This window comes from Cavia porcellus, unplaced genomic scaffold (genome assembly GCF_034190915.1).
Source record: "Cavia porcellus strain 051 isolate PalLab524CR breed Dunkin Hartley unplaced genomic scaffold, mCavPor4.1 scaffold_26, whole genome shotgun sequence".
Lineage (NCBI taxonomy): Eukaryota > Metazoa > Chordata > Mammalia > Rodentia > Caviidae > Cavia > Cavia porcellus.
Window position 1 is genome coordinate 12,959,438 of NW_026947509.1, and position 25,798 is coordinate 12,985,235.

General features: G+C 40.5%; 2 protein-coding genes across 2 annotated transcripts in view; one reads left to right on the forward strand and one right to left on the reverse strand.

The window, feature by feature from the left end:
• Dtl (denticleless E3 ubiquitin protein ligase homolog) overlaps nt 1-4,676 on the reverse strand; it is a 54,419-nt gene extending 49,743 nt beyond the window's left edge. The window contains exon 1 of the mRNA XM_023567012.2: nt 4,461-4,676. Coding sequence (XP_023422780.1) covers nt 4,461-4,512 — 52 coding nt within the window. The 5' untranslated portion in view covers nt 4,513-4,676. The remainder of the gene's footprint in view (nt 1-4,460) is intronic.
• Nucleotides 4,677-4,779: 103 nt separating this feature from the next.
• Nucleotides 4,780-25,798, forward strand: part of Ints7 (integrator complex subunit 7) — a 78,776-nt gene continuing 57,757 nt past the window's right edge. The window contains exons 1-3 of the mRNA XM_003474217.5: nt 4,780-5,061; nt 17,114-17,243; nt 17,981-18,127. Of these exons, the coding sequence (XP_003474265.1) occupies nt 4,968-5,061; nt 17,114-17,243; nt 17,981-18,127 (371 nt within the window). The 5' untranslated portion in view covers nt 4,780-4,967. The remainder of the gene's footprint in view (nt 5,062-17,113; nt 17,244-17,980; nt 18,128-25,798) is intronic.

Sequence of the window (25,798 nt, forward strand, 5' to 3'; positions counted from 1 at the left end):
CACTAAGATGCCCAGTCTGGTTTGACTATTGTCTCCTTTTGAAGTCCTGTAATGTTTATAACGCTTAAGTTTTATTGGTCTTGTTGTCTACTGTTTTGTTCAACTTTATAATACCTAATGAGATAGACAATTCTTTTTAAGGAAACAAGAGACATTATGGTAACATTGTTGATAACCTTGTACTCTGTTCTTACATCATGTACTATGTCTATCCTTGGTTTTGACTGACAGCTTTGTTTTGCCATATTTGACTTTATTCTCTCCCCCCCAAAAAGTAATAAGAACTAAGGAGTAATAAAACCCAAAATGTGTAAATTTTGTTGTAAAAAAGAGAGGGAAAAAAAGTGCTCTAAAGGATACAACAGCAAGTGTGTTTAGGAGTATTAAATAGCTGACCATATTAATGTTTTTGGTTGCATCATTGAACACAACTGTTTGCAGTCTCACTGTTTGAATGTCCACTTTGTATTCTTTGATACTGTGACTTGAGCAACTATCTCTAAGATGATAATATGTAATCTATTAACTGGTGATTTCTTACTTTTTTTTTTTTGTAGTTCTGTATTACTTGTACCCTTACATCGCTTTGTTTTGTTTTGTTTTTTCTTTTTCCTTTTAAATAAAATTTAAAAAAATTATTTTACAACAAAAAATTAAAAAATATTTAACTACAATTAAGCCTGACCCACTGCCACCATGGGATTCTCTCGCAGAATATAAAAGAGCCTATTAACTTGATTTGAAACACTGTATTGCTCTCACCATCTTGTTTTGACTGATTTTACTCTATTCTGTTTTGCTTGATAGTACCAAGTTTGAGAGCATAGGCAACAACTTTGAAGACAATAAGATTCAGTATGATGCCCATTCCGGTTTGACTATTATCTTCTTTTGAAGTCCTGTAATGTCTCCAATGTTTTGGTTTTATTGGTTTGGTTTTTTACTGTTTTGTTCAATTTTATTATAACTGATCATATAGGCAATTCTTTTTAAGATAGCAAGAGGAATTATGGTAACCACTGTTGATCTTTGTTGGATCATTGAACAGAACTGTTTGCAATCTCACTTTTTGAATGTCCACTTTATATTCTTTAATTTTGTAACTTGAACAACTATTTCTAAGATGACAATATGTGATCTATTAACTAGTGATTTCCTACTGTTTATTTTTTTTAATTCTGTATTACTTATATCCTTTTTCTGTTTTTTTTCTTTTTCTCCTTAAAATTTTAAAGAAATAAATTTTAAAAAATAAAAAATAAAAACAAAAGCCTTGTTCTAAGGATATGCAAATGTGCATGTGTGATGTGGGAGAGTAAAAATGTATACTGACTGCTAGACATAAATTCAAGAGGGTACTCTCAGGCAATTTGATAGAACCAAAGGTAACATAACTCTGGTAAACTCCACTTCCTTACAACTAAACCATTACTCCTCAACTTTGCCTCATTCCCTACCATACCCAAACTGACAACCAGCCCAAGTGAGAGCTACAGCACACATCTCACTTATGAGCCATTTTATGTGACTTCTCCATCCTGATTGTTACAAAAGTGAACCTGTATCCTGAACAGAACGTGTCACATTTTTCCACAGCACTCATGTGGAAAAGCCTATTCTTTGTCCAGCATGCAACAAGGCCAATGGGGCTACACTCAGATTTCTCAAAAAGTATGCAAGGGCATTAAAAAGTTTTCAGAGGATCAATTTTCAGATATTCAACTTCCATGCATAAAGTTTTCTCAAACTGAACAGTCTGAGAGGGCTGAGGCGTGCCCTTTCCCCTACGCCTTCATCATGACCCATCTTATACCTTGCACTAATTCATCAAATACTTTCAATTAAAAATGAGATTTCTGGTTCTCCTCTCAGTAAGAGACAATTGATAGTCTCTTCAATAAAGTTATGAACACTCAAATCTATGTCTTTAAAAGATTTATTTTCAATGAAATTTTACTTTTTGCCTAATACTTGACTTACATTCTTTAATTGCATCCTACCAGTATTTATGATGATAAAAATCCAAAGAAAAACGTTTAGCCCTTGAAATCTATAATCACAGGAAGTAACAATTTAAATATACTTTTACATGGAGTGGTATATGACAAGGTGATCAGTAAAAGAGCTTTTCAAGCATACAATTAACTTATATTAGGATATAGTCTGGGAGCAAAACGCAACATAAGTACATTCAAGAGGAAAAAAGTATGTAGAACACCAAGCAGTAAAGTTTGTTCACATTTTCAAAAACAGATGACATTATTACCAAATCACTACAGATTTTTATATTCGGTTGGATACACTTAAAAGATACAGCATTTTTAAGATGTTAAGATTCACAGCATAGGCAGAAATTATAACTTTTGTATATTTAAATTTATAGTAAAAATTTGTAGAACCGTGCATGCTGGCACATGCGCGTAATCCCAGCACTCAAGAGGCTGATGCAGGAGGTCCTCATGGGTTTGAGGCCAGCCTGGGCCACACAGTGCCTTCAAAGCTGGCTTGAACTACATGGTAAGACTTTTTCTCAAAACACCCAAAAAATTTTTTTTCAGATACCAATACACAACAAAGTAACAAATCAGACATCTATATTATAAAGATTCATGTTATAAGTGAAGGAAACTAAGAAGCCTTTTAGGAGACTTGTTATACCAAGTTAGATCAAAGCAAAAGAAATCAGTATTGGGGTCAAGGTCAGAGAAATAAAATGGTAAAGACAGCAAACTTAACGTGGCAGCGAGGCAGAATCAGCAGCAATGAAAAGACAGTGGCTTCAAGAAATTTTAAGGGAACCTTTTGAATGTGTAATAGGATAGAAGGTAGTTTTTGAGGGAATCTCAGGTTCCTGGCTAGGAATACCAGTTTAAAATAATAGAGCCACTTCCTAAAATAGGTAATATAGCAGCTCCGAAGACAAAGTTGTGTTCAGTCTTATGCATCTGAATTCTAGATGTTTGTGGGACTGACCATTTGGGTGAAGATCAACCCACACAGTTTTTATAGAAATAAATCTAAAATACAGGGAATGAATAGCAGGTTGTAGGTGTAGAGGAAGAATTGCTACTCATGGCTGTATGGGAATAGATTAAAGGAGCCAAAGATAGTGCACTGATCAAGGTAAAGGGAAAAGAGGACAGTGACACAGATGTGAGTAACATGTTAATTTCAGTGCCTGCTACATAACTGTTAGCATTCGTGAACGGGAGAGGAAAAAGTGCACAGCTGGATTGCAGAATTAGAAATCTGTCACAAAATAGAAGCTGAATACCTTTGCCCAAGTCACACAAATGTCTTTAAGAGGAGGGCTGTAATGAAAACTGTGGCAGTTTAACTCCAAAGACAGATCTCAAACAGTTCTCAAAACAGAATGGAGAAGTTACTCAAGCAGGTAGAGACAGGTGGCATTCTGAATAGGATTACAAAGATTTCACCACAAAGGAAGTGTATCCGGATGGCATAAAATCTTACATCGGGAACAAGGAACTGAGAGATTAGTATATTTCTTAAAATCCTTTTCTTACACCTATTCCTTAAATATAAATGTTCTCCTATTCTTCTCTTCGTTTTCCACGTGGTTTGGGGGAGGGGGACCTCTGGGTATAAACGACCTTTCAATGAGTGTGGTTTCATTCTGTCCAAGGTTAGCCTGCACCGCAAACTGTTTCATCAGAAGATTCAGGTTGATGACACCCGAACGAATCTCAAATCTCTTATCGTCAATGTTTTAACATAAGAAACCTAAAGAACTGCAGACGGAAAGCTGGATTTCCACACACTAACACAAGAACATGTCCAACTTATACAGCGAAGTGAAAGTGTTTTGATCCCGCTGGTGGATACTACCTGTGGCATCAGAAAGCACCTAGAATAATAGACTTCTACCTGGTAACAGTGATCATCTCTAAAAGTTGTGGTTATGCGAGTCTTTCATTTTATAATTTAGAATTTTTAGGACCAGACAATAATGAAAGGGGAGGTGAGGTTTTTTTTGACTCTGCTAAAAACAGATGCAGTCTTCTCTGCTTGACCGAGTTCCTCAAGCGCGGGGTCAGGCTATCGGCAAATAGTGGGGATCACGAAAGTTCTGCAACGAACTCGCGCACACTGGCCGAGGTCCCGGACCGCCGCGGAGACGCCCCCGCCCCCAACACAACTGTTTTCTGGCGAACGCGGGATACTGACGTCAGCGGCCAGGGGCCCGGGAGGCCAGCGACTCAACGCCCCTCCCTCCTCCGGCCTACAGTATCCTTTCAAAAGCCCGATTCCGATTAAAAGTGTCGGGAGGAAATCAAAGGACAACTTCTTTCGCTCGTCCTCGCCCACGCTCACTCACTCTGGCAGTGGGAAAACTCGGAACTGGGAAAAAGAGTTGGAATCGGCCCGGATCCGAGGTGGAGCATTTCGCGGGAGGCGAATCCTGCCAGCCACGAGCAGCGGTTAAGACCGTTACTCACCATTTCTCAGGACGCCAAGCTGGGGCTGGCGAAGCACCGAATTGAAGAGCATCTGGGCGAGGAAGAAAGGCTCAGGTGAAGAGATAGCCTTGAAAATGCTTCCTAAAAGCAGCAGAAATCGTTAACTTGCGCCCCTGACACCGCGACCCGTTATTGCCTCCAACTCCCGCCACTGTAAGCCCCGGCCGCCAAACTCCGCGCCAAACTGACGTCACGCGCTCTGATTGGCTTCCGCCGCGGCGTCCGGGCGCCTGAGTCACTTCCCCCTTGGAATCCCCGCCTCCTTTTCTCCCAGCCGCGGGAACCTGGAGTTCAGGAGTTCCCTCAGCGCCTGCGCGGGGGGCCCACAGAGGAGCTGGCGAACCGTGGAGTGACCAGGGCGCATGCGTAACGCGGTTTGACGGAGAGCGGAGTAAAAATCCGCGAGAAGGCGGCGGGATAAGATGGCGGTGCTGAGGCAGAGTTTGGAATCTTTCTGACTTGGCTTGTCGAGAAACTATTCGGACCATGGCGTCAAACTCAACTAAATCTTTCCTGGCAGATACTGGGTATGGCGAACAGGAACTGGATGCTAATTCTGCTCTTATGGAATTGGACAAAGGTACCTGAAGAAACGTGCTGAGCGGGCGAAACGGGCGTGGAGGGAAGTGGTGCCACCAGGTGGTGGCGGTCTCTAGAGGGGCTGGGAAGGCGCATGCGCATAGTTTTGCTGGGAGCGGCAGGGGAGGGGGGCGGGCGCGGCTGTTGGGATTGCGGGAAAATCAAAGGTTTTGCCTGCCTGCCGCCTTGCAGCCGAGCAACGGATCTATTTTGACCACTTGACGGCATAGATTTTCCAACGGCGAAAGTGACTAAATTGAAATTATTTTTCCGCACGTTCAATTTTGACAGTAGGTCTTCAATGAGAGTGCCAAATAATTTTGCAGCGACTTCACAGTGCGGATTACAAAGCAGGTTAAATACCGCGGAGACTCCTGGCGAGGCTTGTGACTAGGGGTGGGGGTTCTAGGAGCCACCTGTTTTCTGGGCCTTATCCTCACTCTAGCGAAGAATGAAGGGATGGGGTGCTTAGCGGAAAGTAGTGGAGTCAAGCCTGATAGTGCAACCCAAAACTTTATTTCGAGTGTGGCAAATACCACGAAAGCAGAGAGAAGTTACCTTAGCAGCAGAGCGGTGCCAGAAGGTATGAAGACACCCTCTGCTCACCCGGGCATGTAGTAGAGGGAACTTTGGAGTTACACTGAGTTGAATCCCAATTCTACGAGTTTTGTAACCATCAAGCCACCTAATTTCATCCAACTTCCATTTATTGTCTACAAACTGGTGTATCAGTGTGTACTACACAGAGCCGGGAGAATATTGTATACTTTAAATGATTTGGTATGCAAAAGAGGCGCGTGTGAAATGCTGAAGAGATCTGCCTTTAGAAATGGATATGGGAGGCAAGGGCAGGTATTAATCAGTGAAGAACTCAGTATGAAAACTTTGTTTTGTGTACTAGGAGGATTTTATTGTATGGGGAACATTTGAGCAGCTGATACATACACACTTAAATTTTTTTGAGAAAGTCTTGCTTTGTAGCCTATGCTGGCTTTGAACTCATGGCAATCCTCCTGCCTCAGTTTTCCAAGTGCTGGGATTGCAGGAGTGTGCCTCCATGCCCAATTTACTACTTAATTCTAATATAATGTATGGAGTGATTTGGACTTGCCTACTTACTCTTTGGAAACCCCCCACAACTTTTATTTTTATTTTATTATGTGTTTGCAGTGCACGATGATTACATTCCTCATAACACGTCTTGATTCTTTTGCATCGCCTTTCCCTCCCTTTCTCCCCCTTTCCTGCATCCCTTGGTCCTCTTCCAGTTGCAAAAGATTTATTTTCCTGTTTCCTATTATCTGTCTTCTATTTGCTTTTTAACTTATTTATATACTTTGGGTTTCTCGTGTAGGAGAAACCATTCCATATTTAAGCTTGTGTGTCAAATGGGCCCCTTCACTTACCATTATGTGGGGCGCCCCCTCCTTTAAACCTGTAAACATTTGTTTGGGGTTGGTTTAGGCATTAATTTTTCAGGCTTTTAATGAAGCATTAATATCCTTTTGATCAAAATAAAAATTTTACAACACCCTAATGGGATATTTCTTCGGCAGAGTACATCCTAATGAACCAAAAACTGATGTTGACTTTTTTCGTTCTCTTACCAAAGCTATAGATAGGTCTTTTCACCTTTGAAATACAAATTGTATTTTTAGTATTACATAATCTTCCTCCTCAAAAACCATTTTTTATCATTGGTGCACCTGGGCTTGGCCTTGCTGATAGTAGGATAGTGATTGTAGAACAGAAATCAAGATGGAGCACTAAAAGAAACAGAAATACAGAATTCCTAAAAACTGCAGCTGTGGGGGGGAGGCTAACAAGATTTTCTTAATGAACTTTGGAGTAGAAATACTTTACTCCATGTCTATAAGAAATAAGTGAGTGTTTACTGAATGTTGAACCTGAAACGTAAGTCAGTCCTTGTTGATCGGGATAGGAAGCCCGAATTTTATGCCAAGTGCATTGGGAAGACTGAGCACTAGAAGCTAATAGCTATGCTTGTAGAGGCGCTGTGAAGATTGATCAGGCACAGGCAGACTTAAGTGTCCTGGTCACATACAGTTTACATTTATCAAACTCATTCCGCGACACAGGTGATTGGTACTGTACACAATAGGCATAAAGAATGTGTCTCACAAAAAGTACTTTCCGGCAACTTTCACTACGTAACTTTAGTCACAGCATTTTTACATCAGCTTATAGGAAATTGTGCTAATGTGTTGGGAAAACTTATATAAGGTCTCTTTCACCTGGGGGAAGAGGTCTCTCAAGCCACCTTTCAGCCTGGAAGGAATGAAGTGAAAGCCGTGGGGAGGAGAGTGATGACTTTCATTCCTTTTCTTGGCAGAAGGTGCCTTGGAAAGTGAGAACACCTAGAGGGCAGAGGTGCTGGCAAACTTCGTGTTACTGGAGAAGCTTGCCAGTGTGTGTAGTGAAAAATTTAATTATGAGATAGACAAGTGATGTAAATCAGGAAGCTTTGTACATTCTGCTTTCCTCTTTGGGTGCCATCCCTTCCCTGGTGTTCCAGCACATCTGAATTCTCCTTGAAAGATGACTACAGGTTGCTATTATGATGTGCATGTTGGCACAGGTGTGGGTGGTGGTCATGGTGACCTTTTTGGATTTATTTCCATAACTCATCGTAAAGAAATTGACCTCAGCAGCTAGGTTTGACCAGGTGATTAGTCTTGTGCCATAGCTGATCGATTCTGGAGTGGACCTATGATCCATATTGAGTCAAATTCTTTGAGAATCTCTACTGCTGGACTAAAAGGCATGACCTAGTGAAGTAATAACATGTAAAGAATGGTCAGACTCTTAGTAACTGAGAGCCACTTAAAAACCAGCCCTTGAAAGTATGAATTCTTGAATCGGGTAGGTGGTCCCGCAGTGGGCTAATCAGAATTCCAGGGCCGTTCAGGTCTTACTGAAACTAGACTCGCTTTATGTATGACTAATATCTACCATCTTACAGCCTACAGAGTTACTAATTGGTATTTATAAGCTAAACTTATTTTATTTAGATCAATGTTCTGTGCATTCTGCCCTGTGTTGCATGCATCTCACAACATGTGGTTATAAGCAATTTCTGAAGTTTTGAGAAAGAATACTTATTATCAATGCACGATTAGATGAGTGACCCATCATTCCAATTGTTTCTATTTCTGCTTTTTAAATGTAAAGTTTAAGTATCCTTACCAAGCTGTGGGTTGTTAGGCTACCTTGTGTAAGGGACATACTTGCATTTGTGTTTTACCCCATTGCCAGCGCAGACATTTTTTTCTTAATGAATGGATTCTAAGGTTAGTGTTGCTAAAGCAGATGTAACACATGTTCCTAAAGTGTTGTTCAACAATAACAGCTCCTGATTGGTGCTCTTTGTAGTGAATGTAGTCATAGTGTTGGTTATCTAGCATCTCTTGTAGACTCTTCTTGTGCTTGAGAAATGTTCTGTATCATGAGCCTTGTTTCACCAAGGTCGAAACAAAAGCTCACTTCCGGCTTTTTCTTGGAAGAACTCAGTATTTGACCCAGGCCGTGTCATTCAGATGCACCATCTACACGCTCTGATTTAGCAGTGAGACGTGCAATAAGAAAGACTGGAAACCCACACCCAGGCTTCCAGCCTTGGCAGCAGCAGGGCCTGTACACCCCTAGCAGACAGCAGCAGCAGTTGTGTCTAACACTCTGGAGGATGGTGGAGCTAACAGAAGCATCAGGTGTTTCCTAGCAACATCAGGCGTCCTCATTTAATTAATTAGGCAGTGTGGTTTATTAGGTGTTCTTAGAAGTTTAGCCTTAAAAACGTTTATTGGTCTTTGAACAAACCCATTTTCTACTAATCATCCAGTTTCTGTTGCTCACTGCTAAGAACTGTTACTATGTGTTACCAGGAGGTTTATGCTGTTTTGAAAACTTGATTAAAACTCCAAGTTTACCATAATTTTTGATTCCTTTTTGCCTCAGTGGGAAGGATGTCATCCTTCAGAATTCTGCCACTCTGGAATCATTGATTCAAATGGCCCATTCTTTAATTTTAAGCTGTATCCTTCTAATTGGTTGCTAGAGATGCACTTTAACACAATGGGTTAGAACCATAGGCTTTAGAGCCCAGCTGCCAGGACCGAAGCTTCCCTACCATTTGTTAGCTGCAGTTCCTTCCCCCTTCTTTTTTTAAATTAGTGTATGCCTGCATGCATTACATAGTGAACACTGTGTGTCCCTCATGGGGAACAGAACATGGACATGCACACCTTTATCCTTCTTAATTCCCTTTTCCCTGCCAGCGCTCTCATCTGTCCAGCGTATCAGCGGTGCAGATAGTGCTACTGTGTCTTGTGTAAGGAAGTATGTTCCCAGTGCCCAGTATCATGAGTGCACATTTACATTGCCATTAGCGAACTCTAGAAATCGCCTACCCAGATTCACTTTGTGGGTGTCTTTGGAAGGGAACATTAAGACAAGTAGGAAAAAGATTTACTTTGTCATTGTTTAACAACAAGCAAAGGTTACTAAACACAGGTATTTTGGGGCACTTATTCCTTGTGCAGGTACAATTAGCATTTTATGAATAGTAAAGTACTAAAAAAGGGAAACATTTAAAGTCATTGTTATAAAATCCATATCAAGATACTCTTTCTCAGTTTTATTATTATTATTATTATTATTACTTTGGTCTTTTTGAGACAGGGTCTCGCTATGCAGTTCGGGCTGGCTTTGAACTCACTGTGTATCCTAGGCTGGTCTCAAAGGCCCTAAGATCCTCCTTCCTCAGCCTCCTAAGTGCCGAGAGTACAGGCGTGTACTAGCATGCCCAGCTTTCCAGTAAATTTTTTAAAGGACTTAATATTAACTCTGTGTTGTTCATTGGCTTTTGTTTTTTGCATTTTAAAAAATCAAGTGTAAGTTGGGCAGGTGGTACATGTCTGTAATCTCAGCATTTGGTAGGCTGAGGCAAAAAGATCACTGCAAATTTGAGGCCAGCTTGGGCTACATAATGAGTTCAAGACCAGCCTGAACTATGTAACAAGACCCTGTCTCTAAAAAGAAAAGTTTATTGTGACATAATTTTATATAATAAAACTCAGCAATGTATGCAGTCATGAAACCATGACCACACTAAAGATATAGAACATTTCCTTCTTCCCACAGCCTTTCCCTGTGTGTCTTTGCTCCTCTCTGTAACCCCTGGCAGCCAGCATCTTTTGTTCCTACAGTGTTGCCTTCTTTGGAATGTCTTACAGGATAGAATTATACACTAATTACATAGTTTTTTGGGCCTGGCTTCTTTCAGTGTAAGGATTTTGAAGATGCTTTATGTGGTTAAAGTAAGATGATCAAAGAGTTTACGAATCCCAGGGTCTATTGTACAAAGAGGACTCTGCCCACCTGTTTACAGTGTTTAAACAAGGAGAGATCTCAGGAGAATACACTCGGCAGAGGCGGCATGTTGGCTGGATAGCGAGTGTTCTGATTGGCTTAGGTCCGTTCACTCTGTTAGGATTGGACAGGACTCATGTAAAGGTGTCATTGAAGCTTGAAGTGTACTTTTTTATTTTTTAATGTCTCTTTTGGTACTGGGGATTGAATCCAGGGTTTGGGATGAGCAGGCCAGGTTCTCTCCCACTGAGTGACATTCCCAGCTCTGCTGAGTGCTTTTCTCAGAGAAGCTTTTGGCAGAGACAGTTTAGTCAACATTGTGCAGATTGAGGAAGGCCCGTGGCAGTGCCAGTGTTGGTTGGAGAGAATTCAGAGCCCAGCTCAAAGGCTGGCAGAATCACCCTGCTCTGCCTACCACCCAAAGTCCCAGTCAGTTTGGGTCATATAAACTATTACAGGGCAGTGTGTTGGTCCAACTGTTTGAATGGAACTATACAATAAATACAGACAGATTGTGGGTCTGGCTTTCACTCAGCATAATGATTGTGAGGTTGCTTTACAGGTTAGAATGAAGAGATGTTTAGAGTACTGTGTGATTTCATGAAACACTAAATCGGAGCTTGCTCACTGAATAAAATGACCAGCCTGCCTCCTGTGTGAGATTTGTCCCAGTTATTCATGCTCTTTTAAAATATTGCGAATGGGGTAAAATCTACCTGTACCAGAAATGGTGGCCTGTGGCTGCAAGCGCAGCCCTCTGGGAGGTTGGGGCAGGAAGATCCCAAATTAGAGCCCAGACCAGGCAATTTAGTGACTTAGTGAAACCCTGTTTCAAAATAAAAGATACTGGGGATGAGGCACAATGGAGCAGCCCATGATGATCTTCAGTAATTGTACTTTAACCACATAAGTCACATTACATCACACTTCTGATGGGGAAGTGACACCACATGTTTTTATTACAGCAAGCCGTATGTTATAAAAGGGCATGGTGGCACACACCTGTAATCCCAGTACTTAGGGCTGAGGCAGGGGGATCATCATGAGTTCAAGGCCAGGTGCCCTATATAGCAAGACCTTGTCTCAATAAAAACAAAATCTAACATTTGTCACTCACATAGCACATCATAGATGTTTGGAATCATCCCAGAGCTGCTCACAGTCTACCTGTGGCACTGGGTGAATCAGTAATCGGCTGCTTTATTGCAAGTAATGGTTCAAATTACATGGTCAGGGGCTGGGGATTTAGCTCAGCGGCATAAGCACCTGCCTTGCAAGCAGGCGGTCATGAGTTCGATCCCTGGTACCGATAAAAATGAAAAAGACAAAAAAAAAAAAAAAAAAAAACAAATTACATGGTCAGATCAGACATGTGTTCTCATGCACCAGCCAATGAACTCTGGGTTGTCTCTAGTTTGGGCTGTTTGTGAGCATTTGCATATAGTTACTTGTGTGGACACTTTTCATGTATGTTTACCTTTACTAAGAAAGGCCAAAGTGTTTTCTAAAGAACTATATAGTTTTACATATTTATCTGAGATATTTGAGAGTTATGTTTGTTCCATATCCTTATTAGCTCTGGTATTCAGACTTTTTGTGTATGTGTGTGTTACTGGGGATCAAACTTACAACCTTGCATTTGCCAGGCAGGTGCTTATGCCACTGAGCTAAATCCCCAGCCCTATTATCAAGACTTTTTGAATCTGATTTTTTTGGCCATTCTATAAAGTGTGTGCTGGTATCTTATTACAGTGTAAACTTTTCATTTCCTGATGACTAGCATGTTGAGCATCTGTTTATGTGTTTATATTTGCTATCCACATTCCCTCCTTTTAGATACTGCACATTAAAAAATGGGTTGTCAGGGAGGAGAAAAGATGGCGGATAGGTAACAGCAGCTGAGATAGCCAGCTTAGATTCCAGGAATAGTGCAGTGTGGGGAGTCCTAAGCAGATATACCCTGCCGAGCCAGGAACGAACTAAGCTGAGAGAAACCAACTGGAAATGCAGCTCAGGTGCTACAACTGGAACAACTACAGTTCTAGCGGTGCCGCCGCTAGAACTCACAGATTGAACTGCCGCTGCCGCACTTGAATTGGTTTCAACTCACTGGAGACTTGAAAGCTCTGAGAGTGGGAATCTGCAAACTGAATTGAGAGCAGAGCTGGCGGGGAATCCTGCATCAACCTGCGGTGAGTGAGAGGAATAAAGGCCCTTCTATAGAGTAGGAGGCTCCAACAGAGGACATTCTGGGACCGGGCAGACTGGCCGGAACAGGGTGCTGCAGTGATTTCCGTCACATATTCTCCTCTCAAGCGGGATTGGTGGGGAGCACTTGACCTGGATGACGCCACGGACTGAGGCCCAATAGGCTAGCCCAAACCAGGTCCCTGTGCCTGGCAGTGCACCCTAAGACAGTGAAGCCTTCAGTAGATTGACCTGAAGGGGCGGGCCCAGCATAGGCTGCCCCGGTCTGCACCTCCTAGTACACTGGAGTGGGCGGGACCACCTAGTCAGCACGTTTCAGACAAACTGAAACCGACAAAGAAAGAAACTGGGCCTCCTATATACACCTATATGGTAGGAACAAAAAATATGACAAGAGGAGGCAACAAGAAAGGGTCCTCAGTCCCCAATCCTGAGAACACTGATCCAGGAAAGGTAAATGCAAAGGAGAATGAGAACACAAAACATGCAATATCAGGCATGGCACCAATAGACATAAAGTGATATCTTCGGGACCTCATAGATGAGTTCAAAAGTGAAGTATTTAACCAAGTAAAGCAAGATATAAGTAGAATAGTTAAAGAAATGTTGGGGCTGGGGATTTAGCTCAGCGGCATAAGCACCTGCCTTGCAAGCAGGCAGTCATGAGTTTGATCCCCAGTACCAAAAAAAAAAAAAAAAAAAAAAAAAAAAGAAATGCTAAATACCCCCAAGAAAAAACAGATGGTAGAATGGAAGAATAACAACAACAACAAAAAAAAAAAAAAAAAATGGAGGAGAATTGTTTGATGGAGAAAATAGAGAAAACATAGAATACATGAAGCAGGTTCAAAGAGATTACCAGGAAACTAAAAACTCTATTGAAAGCTGGCATAACAGCTGGACAGAAACTAAGGATAGATTATCAGAACTGGAGGGCAAGTTTGTAATGTGGGAACATGAAAGGAAAAACTTCTTAAAGGAAACAAGCAGTAACAATACAAAGGCTAGAAGATGACAAGAGGATCTAGAACTTAATAATAAAGAATGTGAATGAAGAAGCAGGGGTACAAACAAAGGAACTGCAAAGGCTATTCACAGAAATAATTAAGGAAAACTTCCCAAACATAGGAAAAGATGCTCAGATGTATGAGGCATACAGGACTCCAGCCACCTACAATCAAAACAGAACTACACCCAAGCATATAATAATAAAGATTCCAGAAATCCAAAATAAGAACAGAATATTAAAAGCTGTCAGAGACAAGAAACAGATCACCTACAGGGCAATACACATCAGAATTACAGCAGACTTCTTGGCACAAACCATCAAATCTAGAAGAGCATGGGGCCAAATAATCCAAGCCTTGAAAGACAATAACCTCCAGCCAAGATTGATATATCCTGCACAACTGTCTGTAGAAATTAATGGAGAAACAAGGTGCTTCCAAGATAAAGAGGAACTGGGGGAATTCACAGCCATCAATCCAACTTTACAGAGAGTACTGCAGGATATTCTAAAGAGAGAGAAAAGTACCAGGATTCCAGAAACAGTGGCAGAGAGGCCACACTGAATGGAGCAGAAAGTGAAATGAAGAAGATAAACAGACAACTAATGACAGAAAAAGAGGACAACAGAAATGAGGCAAAGAAGGTTGGATATAATTTCTAATATAGATGGCCTAGATATACTAACATAAGGGGAAAAAGAGAGAATCGTAGGCAGAGTGGATCAAGAGGTAGAGTCCACTGAGAGGCTCTTTATGGGAAATATAATTAGCCTGAAGAAGGTTATATGGACCAAAATCAAATATGAGAAAACAGAACTCGATGTGATAGGGAACCAGAGAGTAATAGGGGTAACTGGACCAGTATTTATGGATAGGTTGAACAGACAGGCTTTAATAAATGAAGAAATATAACTAGAAATCCAGTCCAGAAGTGAGAGAGTTCAGAAACACTTAGGTAAATAGCAGGTTGCCCCTCCCCCCCAATATAAAACCATGAGTGTTGGGAAGAACCAAAAATACACAGTTCATTCTGGGGGAGTAAAGGGGAGGAAATAAAACAGCAGAAGATATAGCTAATAGTGTATCAGGAATTAAAACCCTTATTATTCGCACCACTCTGCCTGGTTGGAACTTGTTCTGTTCTAGTATGTACAAGCCCTGGATCTGAGGGCACAGATAGCTGTCCTCAAGATATCAGGACATAGCACAGTGGTCATCTTTAATTTCCTATTAACTTAACCAGGATTCCTGTATGATTTATACTGTTATAACATGACTGATATTAGTTAAATCGGACTTGTTTGATTGCTGCTTATTATTGACAGATTTTATTCAAAACTATTAGGTTGCTGGTTATCAAGTTGAGGACTATAGACAACATGCTGAAAATGACAATGACAATATCCGTTCTGATTTGATTACTACCTGATTTTGTAGCTCTACACTATCTACAAAATTGTATTTCTGTTAATTCTGTTATTTACTGATATGTTCAATTTTACTTTATCTGATTATAGCAAAATCTGTTATTGATAACAAGAGACAGCACAGTGACCATGTTAGAACTCCTTATACCGCAGTTTTATATGTCTTTTTACTTTTATGTGTCTGTAGGAATATGTTTAGTTCTGTCCTGCTTTGTTCTGTTTCTCCCTCTAATATAGAAAGGATAGAAATACATGTTAAGACTCATGCTTGCGTAAAACCTATAAACAGTTTATGAGAACTGATCTTATGACACATGATGAAATGAACAAATAGTTAAGTTTTGTTAAGTCTCAGCATAAATGAAGATATGGATAAATGCGTACATGTCTAAGTGTATAGGATTGATAGCCATATTACTTAGTTTTTGTTGGATAGTTGAACAGAACTATTTGTATTCTCTCTGGTTGAATTCCCATTTATATGTTCCACTTTTGTATCTTGAACAGCTATTTGTGGGGGGACAATATGTATACATCAACTAGTGATTTATTACTGTTTATTTCTTTTCTTTGTAAGTGTGTACTATTTCTGCCGTTTCCTATTTTTTTTGGTCTTTCTTTAAATAAAAAAATGGGTTATCTACTTACTGAGTTATGACACATACAGATGAAGTCCTGTGTCAGATAACAGGTGCTTTTGTTTATTTTGTTCATTTGTTTCTGCTGTATTGGAGATTTAACCTGTCACACTGACTACCTCCCTGGTCCTTTTCAGTTATTTTTATTTTGAGACAGAGTACCACTGCATTGCTACGTTGTCCAAGTTGGGCTCAAACTTGGGTTCTTCCTGCCTCAGCCTCCCAGTTCTGTAAATTTTTTCTTCAAGGATATGACTTTTGTTAACACCATCTTTTATAGAGGAGAAGCTTGCTTTGTTATGTGTGTTGCCGGCTGGCCTTAAACTTCTGGACTCTGTGATCCTCCTACGTCAGCCTCCTGAGTGCTGCTGGGATTACAGGTGGTCACAACTATGCCTGGCCTGAGCAGCAGTTTTCAATTTTAGTGGAAATCCCAATTCATTCATTCATTCATTCATTCATTTATTTATTTATTTTTATGGGTTATGTCTTTTGGGTTTTAACTAGAAATTCTTTGCTAACCCAAGGCCAGAAAGATTTTTCCCTATGTTTTCTTCTACACAATTTATAGTTTTAACCCTGAAATTTAGATGTTACATTTCAGGTTCATTTTAATTTTTGTATATGAATTGAGTTAAGAGTTGAAGCTCATTTTTTCCCCCTTGTGTTTGTTTTTTCCAGATTCACAGGTTTAAGAAAATAATCCTTTCTACATTGAATGATGTTGGTTGGCACATTTGTTACATCACTTATAGGATTCTGGTGTTCTTTCCTGATACAATTATGTGTGTAGTGTGATAAATGTTCCTTAAAGTACTACTCTGCTTTTAGGGCCGGGAATTTAGCTCATAGGCATAAGTGCCTGCCTGGCAAGTAGGAGGTCAGTTCGATCCCCAGTACCACCACCAACAACAACAACAAAAAAGCACTACTCTGCTTTTATCTGTACACTGACCTTTCATTTTGTCTGTTCAGAATACTGTAATTTTCCTTATGATTTCTTCTTTCATGTATGGGTTAATTAGAAGTGCATGCTTAATTACCGAATACTTGGGAGTTTTCTCAATATTTTTGTCTTAATTGATTTCTAATTCCATTGTATTCAGAGAACATAAATTGATAATTTTAGTACTTTAAATTTGTTGACATTTATTTTATGTCCTTAATTAGTTTTCTTTTTAAAAAAATCCTTTTTCGTTATTATGTATATGAAGCATGTTTACCAGATTAGTAGATTATATACTGGTTTTATTTTTGAGAATGCGCTACAGTTGTACTTTCCCTAATTGTTAAGAGTGATTGCTGTCCTGTGATGCAAGTTGGTGTTTGCTATTTTTACATTTCAGTTGCAGGTGTGTAAATTGTCCACTCCTCTGATTTGACAGGTCTGAGATCTGGCAAGCTTGGGGAACAGTGTGAAGCAGTGGTTCGCTTTCCTAGGCTTTTCCAGAAGTACCCGTTCCCCATTCTCATCAATTCTGCATTCCTCAAGTTAGCTGATGTCTTCAGAGTTGGGTAAGTCTTTTTCAAGCCTCAGTTTCCCAACACACATAGTGGTCTTGTTTCTGTTTGTGTTGTGTTCTTTATCCTTTCTCCCACTAGGACAGTAGGTGGTTAGTGGCCATTCTAATGGGTGCATATGGTGGTGCCATGCCTTGGTGTGACATCAGTGACATTTCTAGTAAAAATGAAGTGCTTGATTCAGAGTGCTAGTTTCTTTGAGAGCAGACTAAATCACATTGGAACACCCTGTATTACTGTATGTATTTTTTGGTAAAGTCAATGGCTTCTAAAGATTGTTTTGGGAAGTTTCCGGTTTAGGTACCTAGCTGCTTTTCTGACATGAGTTGCATGTCCCTAAAATCTCTGAAACATGTAAGGCCTTCATCCATTTCCTTCCTCTTCCACTTCCTGTCCCACTCCCTTCTGCTCGTGACTGCTGGCCTACTCCTGGCTAGAAGGGAAAGGGAAATGGTGGATTTAGCCAGAGAAGAGGGGCCCTCAGCTCCCGGCTGGCTTGGAGGTGGAACCTGTCTCTGGGTGCTGCTGGAGGGCTGGCACAGCGAACTGCTCATGCTTGCTGTGTCCCCCTAAGTAGACACCTGGCCACGCCTAGCGGTAGGACTGGTAATGGTGAGGTTGAAAACCATTTGCCTGTTGATAAAACTCAATATCCATAGTGTTGCCTTAATCCCAAACTAAATATTACTTCGCAGAAGTGACCTAATTCATCCCCTCTCTGGTTTTCCTAGAAACAATTTCCTGAGGCTATGTGTACTTAAAGTTACCCAACAAAGCGAGAAGCATTTGGAGAAGATTCTGAATGTGGATGAGTTTGTGAAAAGGATTTTCTCGGTGATTCACAGTAATGACCCTGTGGCAAGAGCCATCACTCTCCGGTATGCTGTGTTGCTGTGAGCGTTTTCCATGAGAACGCCTGAGAATGTGTTTAGTGTTTTCCCAAAGATTGGTTAAGCTGGAGCTGCGGGCCCGGGAGGCAGCACATTTACTGTGCTCATTTTATGTAGTGTGCATTTGTTTTTAACTAAGAGGCAGACAGACCGTTGAGACCACAACAAACTAAATTCTTTCCAGTTAACTTCTCAGAGAGTGTTTAGGTTTAAGAGATTCCTGACTCGTGTCTGAAGCATCCCTCTGTTCTGACCAAGTAACTGGGTGGATTTCAAGGTAGCTTAGCCTCAGCTCCTTTTGAATTTTGGCGCTTCCTATGTGCTGTAGGATTCCTATATCTTTTCTGGGTCATGTGCTTATTTTTGCATGTGACAATTTATGTTTGAACTTAATGGAGAATACAGACAATAACTTCCATAGTGTCTTGGCACTTAAAAGTTTATTTCATTGAAATTTATATTCGGACTATGGAGAACATGGCGGACAGACAACAGCAACTACTGAACGCTCTCTAAAGGCTCGGCTCAGAGGCCAGGAATGATGCGGACTAAGGAGATACGAACCAGTAGAGATATGCTCTGCTGACTCAGGAACAAACTGGGCTGAGAGAATCCAACTTGGAATACAGTCCTGGCGCTAAAATAGGAACAGAAAAATCTCGGTGTGGAGGCTCGACTCCGCGCCATTGGAAACCCACGGTTTGGATTTCCCGCCGCGCGGCGGCCGGCTACCTCCACAGCGGCTCAGTTAGGAGAGACGCGACCGCCGAGCTCGGGAACGGAGTCGGAAACGCGACGGGCAGGAAGGAAGGCTGACTGGAGGCGAGGTGAGCGAGGAACTGACTCCCTACCGCAGTCTGACTCCAGCGGAGGATTTTCTGGGCGCGGGCAGTCCTGTAAGAGCAGGGCGCGGCGGCAACTGCAGCCGCACGGTTCCCTCTCGGACGGGATTGGTGAAAGGTGCCTGGCCGGAGGGACGCTGCTCGCGGACCCCCTAGGCTGGCCTAGCCCAGATCCCAGAGCCTGACGGTGGCCCGGAGGAGCGACCGACTTCCGCGTAGGCTGCCTCCTCCGCAACTCCCTGGGGCGCAGCGGTGAGCTGGAACAACTAGCCAGCGCAATTCGATCAAGCTGTAGCTGACAGGCAGGGAAGCCGGGCCTCCTGTGTAAGATTACATTTTATAAGGAACAGAAAATATGGGGAAGGGAAGCAACAAAAAAGGCTCCTCGACCCCCAATCCTGAGAATCAGGCAATAGTGGACACTGTACCAATATACATTAAGCGCCATTTAGAGAGCCTCATAGACCAATTCAGGAATGAAGTTATCAATGACCTGAAGCTAGAAGTATGCAGAATAGTTAGAGAAATGCTAAGCACCACCCAGGAAAAAGCAGATGGTGGAGTGGAAGAACAGAAAAAGAGGGGAGAATTGCTTGATGGAGAAAACAGAGAAAGCATGGAGTATGTGAAGCAGGTGCAAAGGGACTATCAAGAAATCAAGAAGTCTACCCAAGACTGGCATAACAGCTTGAAAGAAACTAAGGACAGACTATCTGAATTGGAGGGCAGACTTGAAACATGGGAGAATGAAATGAAAAACTTCTTAAAAATAACAAAGAAACACACAGCAATAATACAAAGACAAGAAGATGATAAGAGGAGCCATAACTTAAGGATTAAGAACATAAAAGAAGAAGTAGGGACACAAACAAGTGAACTACAAAAGCTACTCACAGAAATAATCCAGGAGAATTTTCCTAATTTAGCAAAAGGTAAAGATACTCAAATGTATGAGGCATACAGGACCCCAGCTACCTACAACCCTAACAGAGAAACACCCAGACATATAATAATAAAAATTCCAGAAATTCAATACAAGAACAGAATATTAAAAGCTGTAAGAGACAAGAAACAGATCACTTACAAGGGAAGACCCATCAAAATTACAGCAGATTTCTCTTCACAAACCATCAAATCACGAAGAGCATGGGGAGAAATAATTCAAGCTTTGAAAGATAATAATCTACAGCCAAGATTGAGATATCCTGCACAACTGTCCCTGGAAATTGATGGAAAAACGAGGTGCTTCCAAGATAAAGAGGAACTGGGGGAATTTGCAACCACCAATTCAACCCTACAGAAAGTATTGCAGGATATTCTAAAAAAAGAAAAATACAAAGAACCCAGAAATAGGGGCAGGGAGGCCACAACGAATAGAGCAGAGAACAAAACGAAGAAGACAAACTGACAGCTACTGACAGAAAAAGAGCTCAACAGAAATGAGACAGAGAAGATTAGATGATAGGAACAGCTTTTTTTTTGGAGAAAATGACATCTTAATAGGTAATGCTGATTTAGTACCATCTTGTTTTGAAGTCTCATCTAGCTTTTGTTCTTCTGTCTCCAATGGTCTAAACAGGTTGTAGCTTATTGGATTTTGTTATGTACGATAGTATAAGAAAAAACCTTTTAAAGACAAGGAGATTATACAGAGACCATTGTTCATTTTCTGTTAGTCGATTCTAAATACTCTATAATGCTGTCATTCTCTTAAATGGATTTACATTGTTTTGATATACTTAATGCTACAGTATATGAAGTTGTACTCAAGGACTTCAGGGAGGGAGTCAATATGGTAACCATTTTTGGGTCAGGATTAGCTGGTGGTGAAACACTATTCTGCTTAAATGGTTATGTTTTGATCTGCCCTGTTTCGCTGTTATGCCCTCTTTTTTTCTCAATCTCCACTCCATTATTTACTTTTTTATTTTTATCCATTTAACTACAGGGAAAAATATAGCAGGATATAATATAGTAACCCACTTTGACTTTCTATTATCTCGATTTGAAGCCCTGTATTACTCTCACCATCTTGTTTTTGACTGAGGTTCCTATATTCTGTTTTGCTGGATAGTATCAGGTTCGAAAGTTTAGGCATCAGCTGAGAAGATAATGAGATTCATTATAACGCCCATTCTCGTTGACTTTTATCTACTTTTGAAGACCTACAATATCTCCAATGTTTTGGTTTTGTCGGTTTTATTCTTTACGGTTTTGTTCAATTGTATTACAACTAATGATATAGGCAATTCTATTAGAAATAGCGGGAGGCATTATGGTAACCATTGTTGATCACCTTGTATTATGTTTTTTATATTATCTATTATGTCCACCCTTTTGACTTGACCGATTCTGTTCTGTTATGTCACATTTGGTTTTACTCTCTTCCAAAAAAGCAACAAGAACTGTGGGAGCAATGAAACCCAAAATGTGTAATAGTCACTGTACAAAAGAGAGGAAAAGAAAGTGCTCTAAACTATATAACTGCATGTATATTTAAAAGTATAAGATAGAAAATGATATCACAGAGTTTTATTGGATCATTGAACAGAACTGTTTGCAGTATCATTGTTGGAATGTCCACTCTACAAGCTTTAATTTTGTGACTTGAACAATTATTTCTAAGATGGCAATATGTAATCCATTAACTAGTGATTTCCTACTGCGCATTTTTTTATTCTGTAAACCTGTATAACTTGTACCCCTTCACTGTTTTTTTTTCTTTCTTTTCTTTTCTCCTTAAATAAAAATTAAAAAAAAAAAAAAAAAAGAAATTTATATTCAAAAATATAAGATTTAGGATTCAGAAAACCTGAACCATATTCTGCTGTTTAACTCTGTTTTAAGTCTGTTTATGGAGTTTAAGACTCTCTCTTCTGAATTACAGATCTCGCTTCTCACTCTCCTGGCAGGACAGTCCCCTTACCCAGGAGATCCCAGTGTCACTTTTCCTGCATTGTGCACCCGTTCTTCCTTCCTGTTCAGAGTTCAGTACTTTGTCATTCCCCTGCCTTTTAATTCATTTTTGTCAGTTACTATTAATATATGTGTTTCTTAGGCCGAGGAGAAAGAAATTTAGAGGGACACATTTTATAAACTAATTAATTTGGGGGGATTATGGGTTACAAAAGAGACATTTCAGTTTTGGGGGGGTATTTTTTTGGGTGGGGGGAATAGGATTGAACCCAAGACTTCACCTCATACATGCTGGGCAAGCGATTTATCACTTCTTAAATTTTATTTTGAGATAGTCAAAAGTTGCCCAAACAGGCCTTACACTTATGATCCACCTGCCTCAGCCTCCTGAGGAACTGAGAATACAGGTGTGTACCACCCGGCTACATGTGACTTTATAACATTACAAGCGTAGGTTATTTTATTTTTTATAAGAAGAGGACTAATAGAATTGAATGAGTAAATGAATTTTATACGTAATTAGAGTTATTCTAAATATTTTAATACCCTGGTTTGGATAATCCTTTTTTGATCAGTTGCTTTGTTTTTTGAGACAAAGTCACTAGTTCAGACTGGCACTAGATTCAATGTGTAGCTGAGACTGGCTTCAAACTTGAGGTAACCCTCCTGCCTCAGCCTCCCAAGTGCTGGAATTACAAGCATACACCACCTTGCCTAGTGAAAATTTTTTTACATGGGCCAAAGTTGAAAGGATTTTACAATGACCACTTAATACTTGCCACCTAGGTTCTGTTATTGATCTTACATCAAACTTGCTTTACCGTATTGTCTATCCATCCATTAATGAAATTCGCATAGTGCATCTCCTAATAAATTGCAGACGGTATATGTGCTCTTAAGCAGGTCAGAGTATATACGAGTTTGTTTACACAGTTGTCCAGTTTTTAATGTAAAATTCACTTAGGATGAGATGCACAGACCTTGTGTGTCCCTTCACAAGTGTTGCCAGATGCTTCATAAACCTCAGCTGTTTTCCAGATAAGATTCACCATCACCCCAGAAAGTGCCCGTCTGCCCCTGCCAAGATTCTGCTCATGTTCACCTCCGCAGAGGGGACCTCTGCTCTGCTGCTTTCTACCATCATAGATAGTTCTTGTCTATTTTCACACTGAATGTAAATGGACTCCTGCCATAGCTATCTTTTGAGTAGACGTACTGTACTCACCATGTTTTGAGATTAATTCGTATATATCAGTAATCATTCTTTTAATGCTGAGTGGTTCCCACTGTATGAATGTAGCGTTGGTTTTTCATCTGTTCTCACTGATGAGCACTCTAGTTTGATGCTCGTAAATAAGCTGCTCTGAACTTTCTGACTTTGCGAAATGCATTCCTTTCTGGTAAATACATTCTTCTAAGTAAAATCAGTGGGTGATAGGTAAAGTCTACTGAGCTTTTTAAAAGCTCCAGACCTTTTTCTAATGTTTTTGCTATTTTGTGTCTCCACCACAATGTGTGAGAGTTTTGTACGCTGTACACTTTTGCTAATTTATGGTGTTGTAGCATTATTTTTGAGACAGGGCCTCACTATGGATTCTAGGCTGGCCTTGAACTCATTGCCTAGCCCATGCTGGCCTCATCTTGCTTTAGCCCAGAGTGCTGGCATTATAGGCGTGTGCCACCATGCCCAGCCAATGGTGTAGCTTTTTAAGTTTTAGCCTTTCTGATGAGTGTGTAGTGGTTTTGATATTCCCTGATGGTACTGATTTAAGTACTTTTTCATGTGGCCTTTTGACCACTCATAATATCTTCTTTTGGAAAATATTCATATCTTTTGCCTATTTTCTCAGACTATTTAGATTTTAATGTTACTGATCTCTTTATTACAGAGTCGTAGAAGGTTTTGATATATCCTAGCTACATGTTTTCTACATCATTTACAAAATAGGCTAAATCTTGCTTCAGACACAGCAAGCCAGGGGCAGAATAACTCACACTCTTCATTAAGTCAGATCTCAACACTGCCATCCCTTCGCCTTTTCCTCTGCTTGTAAATCGTGGAATATGTGCATCAGAGTCCAGCTTCCAAGCTGCATGAGCGTGAGAGCCTCCCAGATGTTTGCAGTCAGCAGCAGAGCGTCTGAGCCAGGAGTCAGCTAGCTGCCTGCCATACATAGTCTTTCAGTTGATCCTGTGACGCTCTCAAAATGCTCTGCTTCTAAAAATGGGCAGAGAGGCGGCCGTGGTGGCTCATGCCTGTGATGCTGCACTGAGACGCCTGTGGCAGGAGGGTGGTGTGAGTTCGAGGCCAGCCTGAGCTACTACCCAGTGAGTTCCAGCCTAGCGTGACCGTGTTTCAGAAAACAAAATACAAATAATTTGAATTGTTACTTTTATGATTCTAAGAATACTATCTTCATTTTTTTGAACTTGTTTGAGAACAGTGGCCCAAATGATAAAATTTGACCAGGAAGTATACAGAAACCATTTCCATCCCCAATTCACTTCTACTAAACTAGTGTCTCATCACTTGCTTTCCTTGCTGTGAAACGAGAAAAGTAACACCTGCCTTCACAGGTTCATTTGTTTTCTATATGACAAGATGCAGAGATATGCCCTAAAACATTTTTAAGAGTAGGAAAATTTGTTGGGGAAAAGAATGAGGAGTAGGTCCTGCTCCTGAGAGACAGATGGGTTGATGGGTTGCCCTCCGCACATAATGAAACTCACTGTTCCTGTTAACTTTGAAAGGGGTTTGAGGGTGAAATTGATGGTATTTTAATCCCACATGAAGATTTTGACTACAGTGCTATCTTTTATAAGGAAGATATGGTGCAGGATGGGTTTAATGCTTACAGGAATGGGACTTTCTCATTAAGAAGTCCTGCACTAGTGCAAAGGAAGATTGCGTTAAGAAGGAAAACAGACTGCACGGCGTGGGAGCTGATGAGTGGCAGATGTACCATCAAGTACTCTGAACGTTTGTGTGGACAGTTCTATACAGTTTGTTTTAAGGAAGATAAAGTGAGACTCCGACCTCAAGGAACGTGCTTTTAGAATTTATTAAAAAGTAGAAACTCATGAAGAAAAGTGAAAGCAATACCTTTCAAAAACTAAGCACTTTTTAATTTTATTTATTCATTACAATCCTAGAGATCAAACCCAGGGCCTACACCCCTGATAACAAGCACCTGACCATCGTATTAAATCTCCAGCCATGTCAGAGTGATTTGGAAAAGAGAGACAGGCACAGTGGCTCACGCTTGTAATCCCAGCTAATTTGGAGGCTGAGGCAAGAGGATCACAAGTTCAAGGCCAGCCTGGGCAATTTAGCAAGACGTTGCCTGAAAATAGTGCTGGGGATGTAGTTTAGTGATAAAGTACTTGCCCAGCATGCATGAGACTCAGTTTCAATCCCAGTACCACAAAAATAAATACTTGTAAGATATTTTGAAAGGGGTTAATACGGAAGAGAAAAGTAACATGTTCTAACTTTTACCTATTACTATAAACTTATAAATTAAAACAACAAGTGGAAAAGCAAGCAAGAAGAGGTCTGTAGTATTTAAAATGTAGTGCTGAGTTATTTTTAAAATATCCAGAAATATTTTCAGCAAATGACCAGCGGTGTATCCTGTTATGCTACACAGTCACAAACTGTTGGGATGCATCAGTGTTAGCCTTGTCTAATTTTTTCTAGTAAGAAGTTTTAGATTAATAGTCATTTGTTATTTCTTTCAATAAATATAATTTGAAAATTTTCTTTTGAAACTGATTCAGCTGCTTGTGTTGAAATGATTGACTATTCTTACAGTAGGTAAAGCATGTCAGATGTAAGTTGCTTAGGATGTTAACTGTGAAGAGACCTTACTGTAAGAACACTGTAGGTTTTGTTCATTTC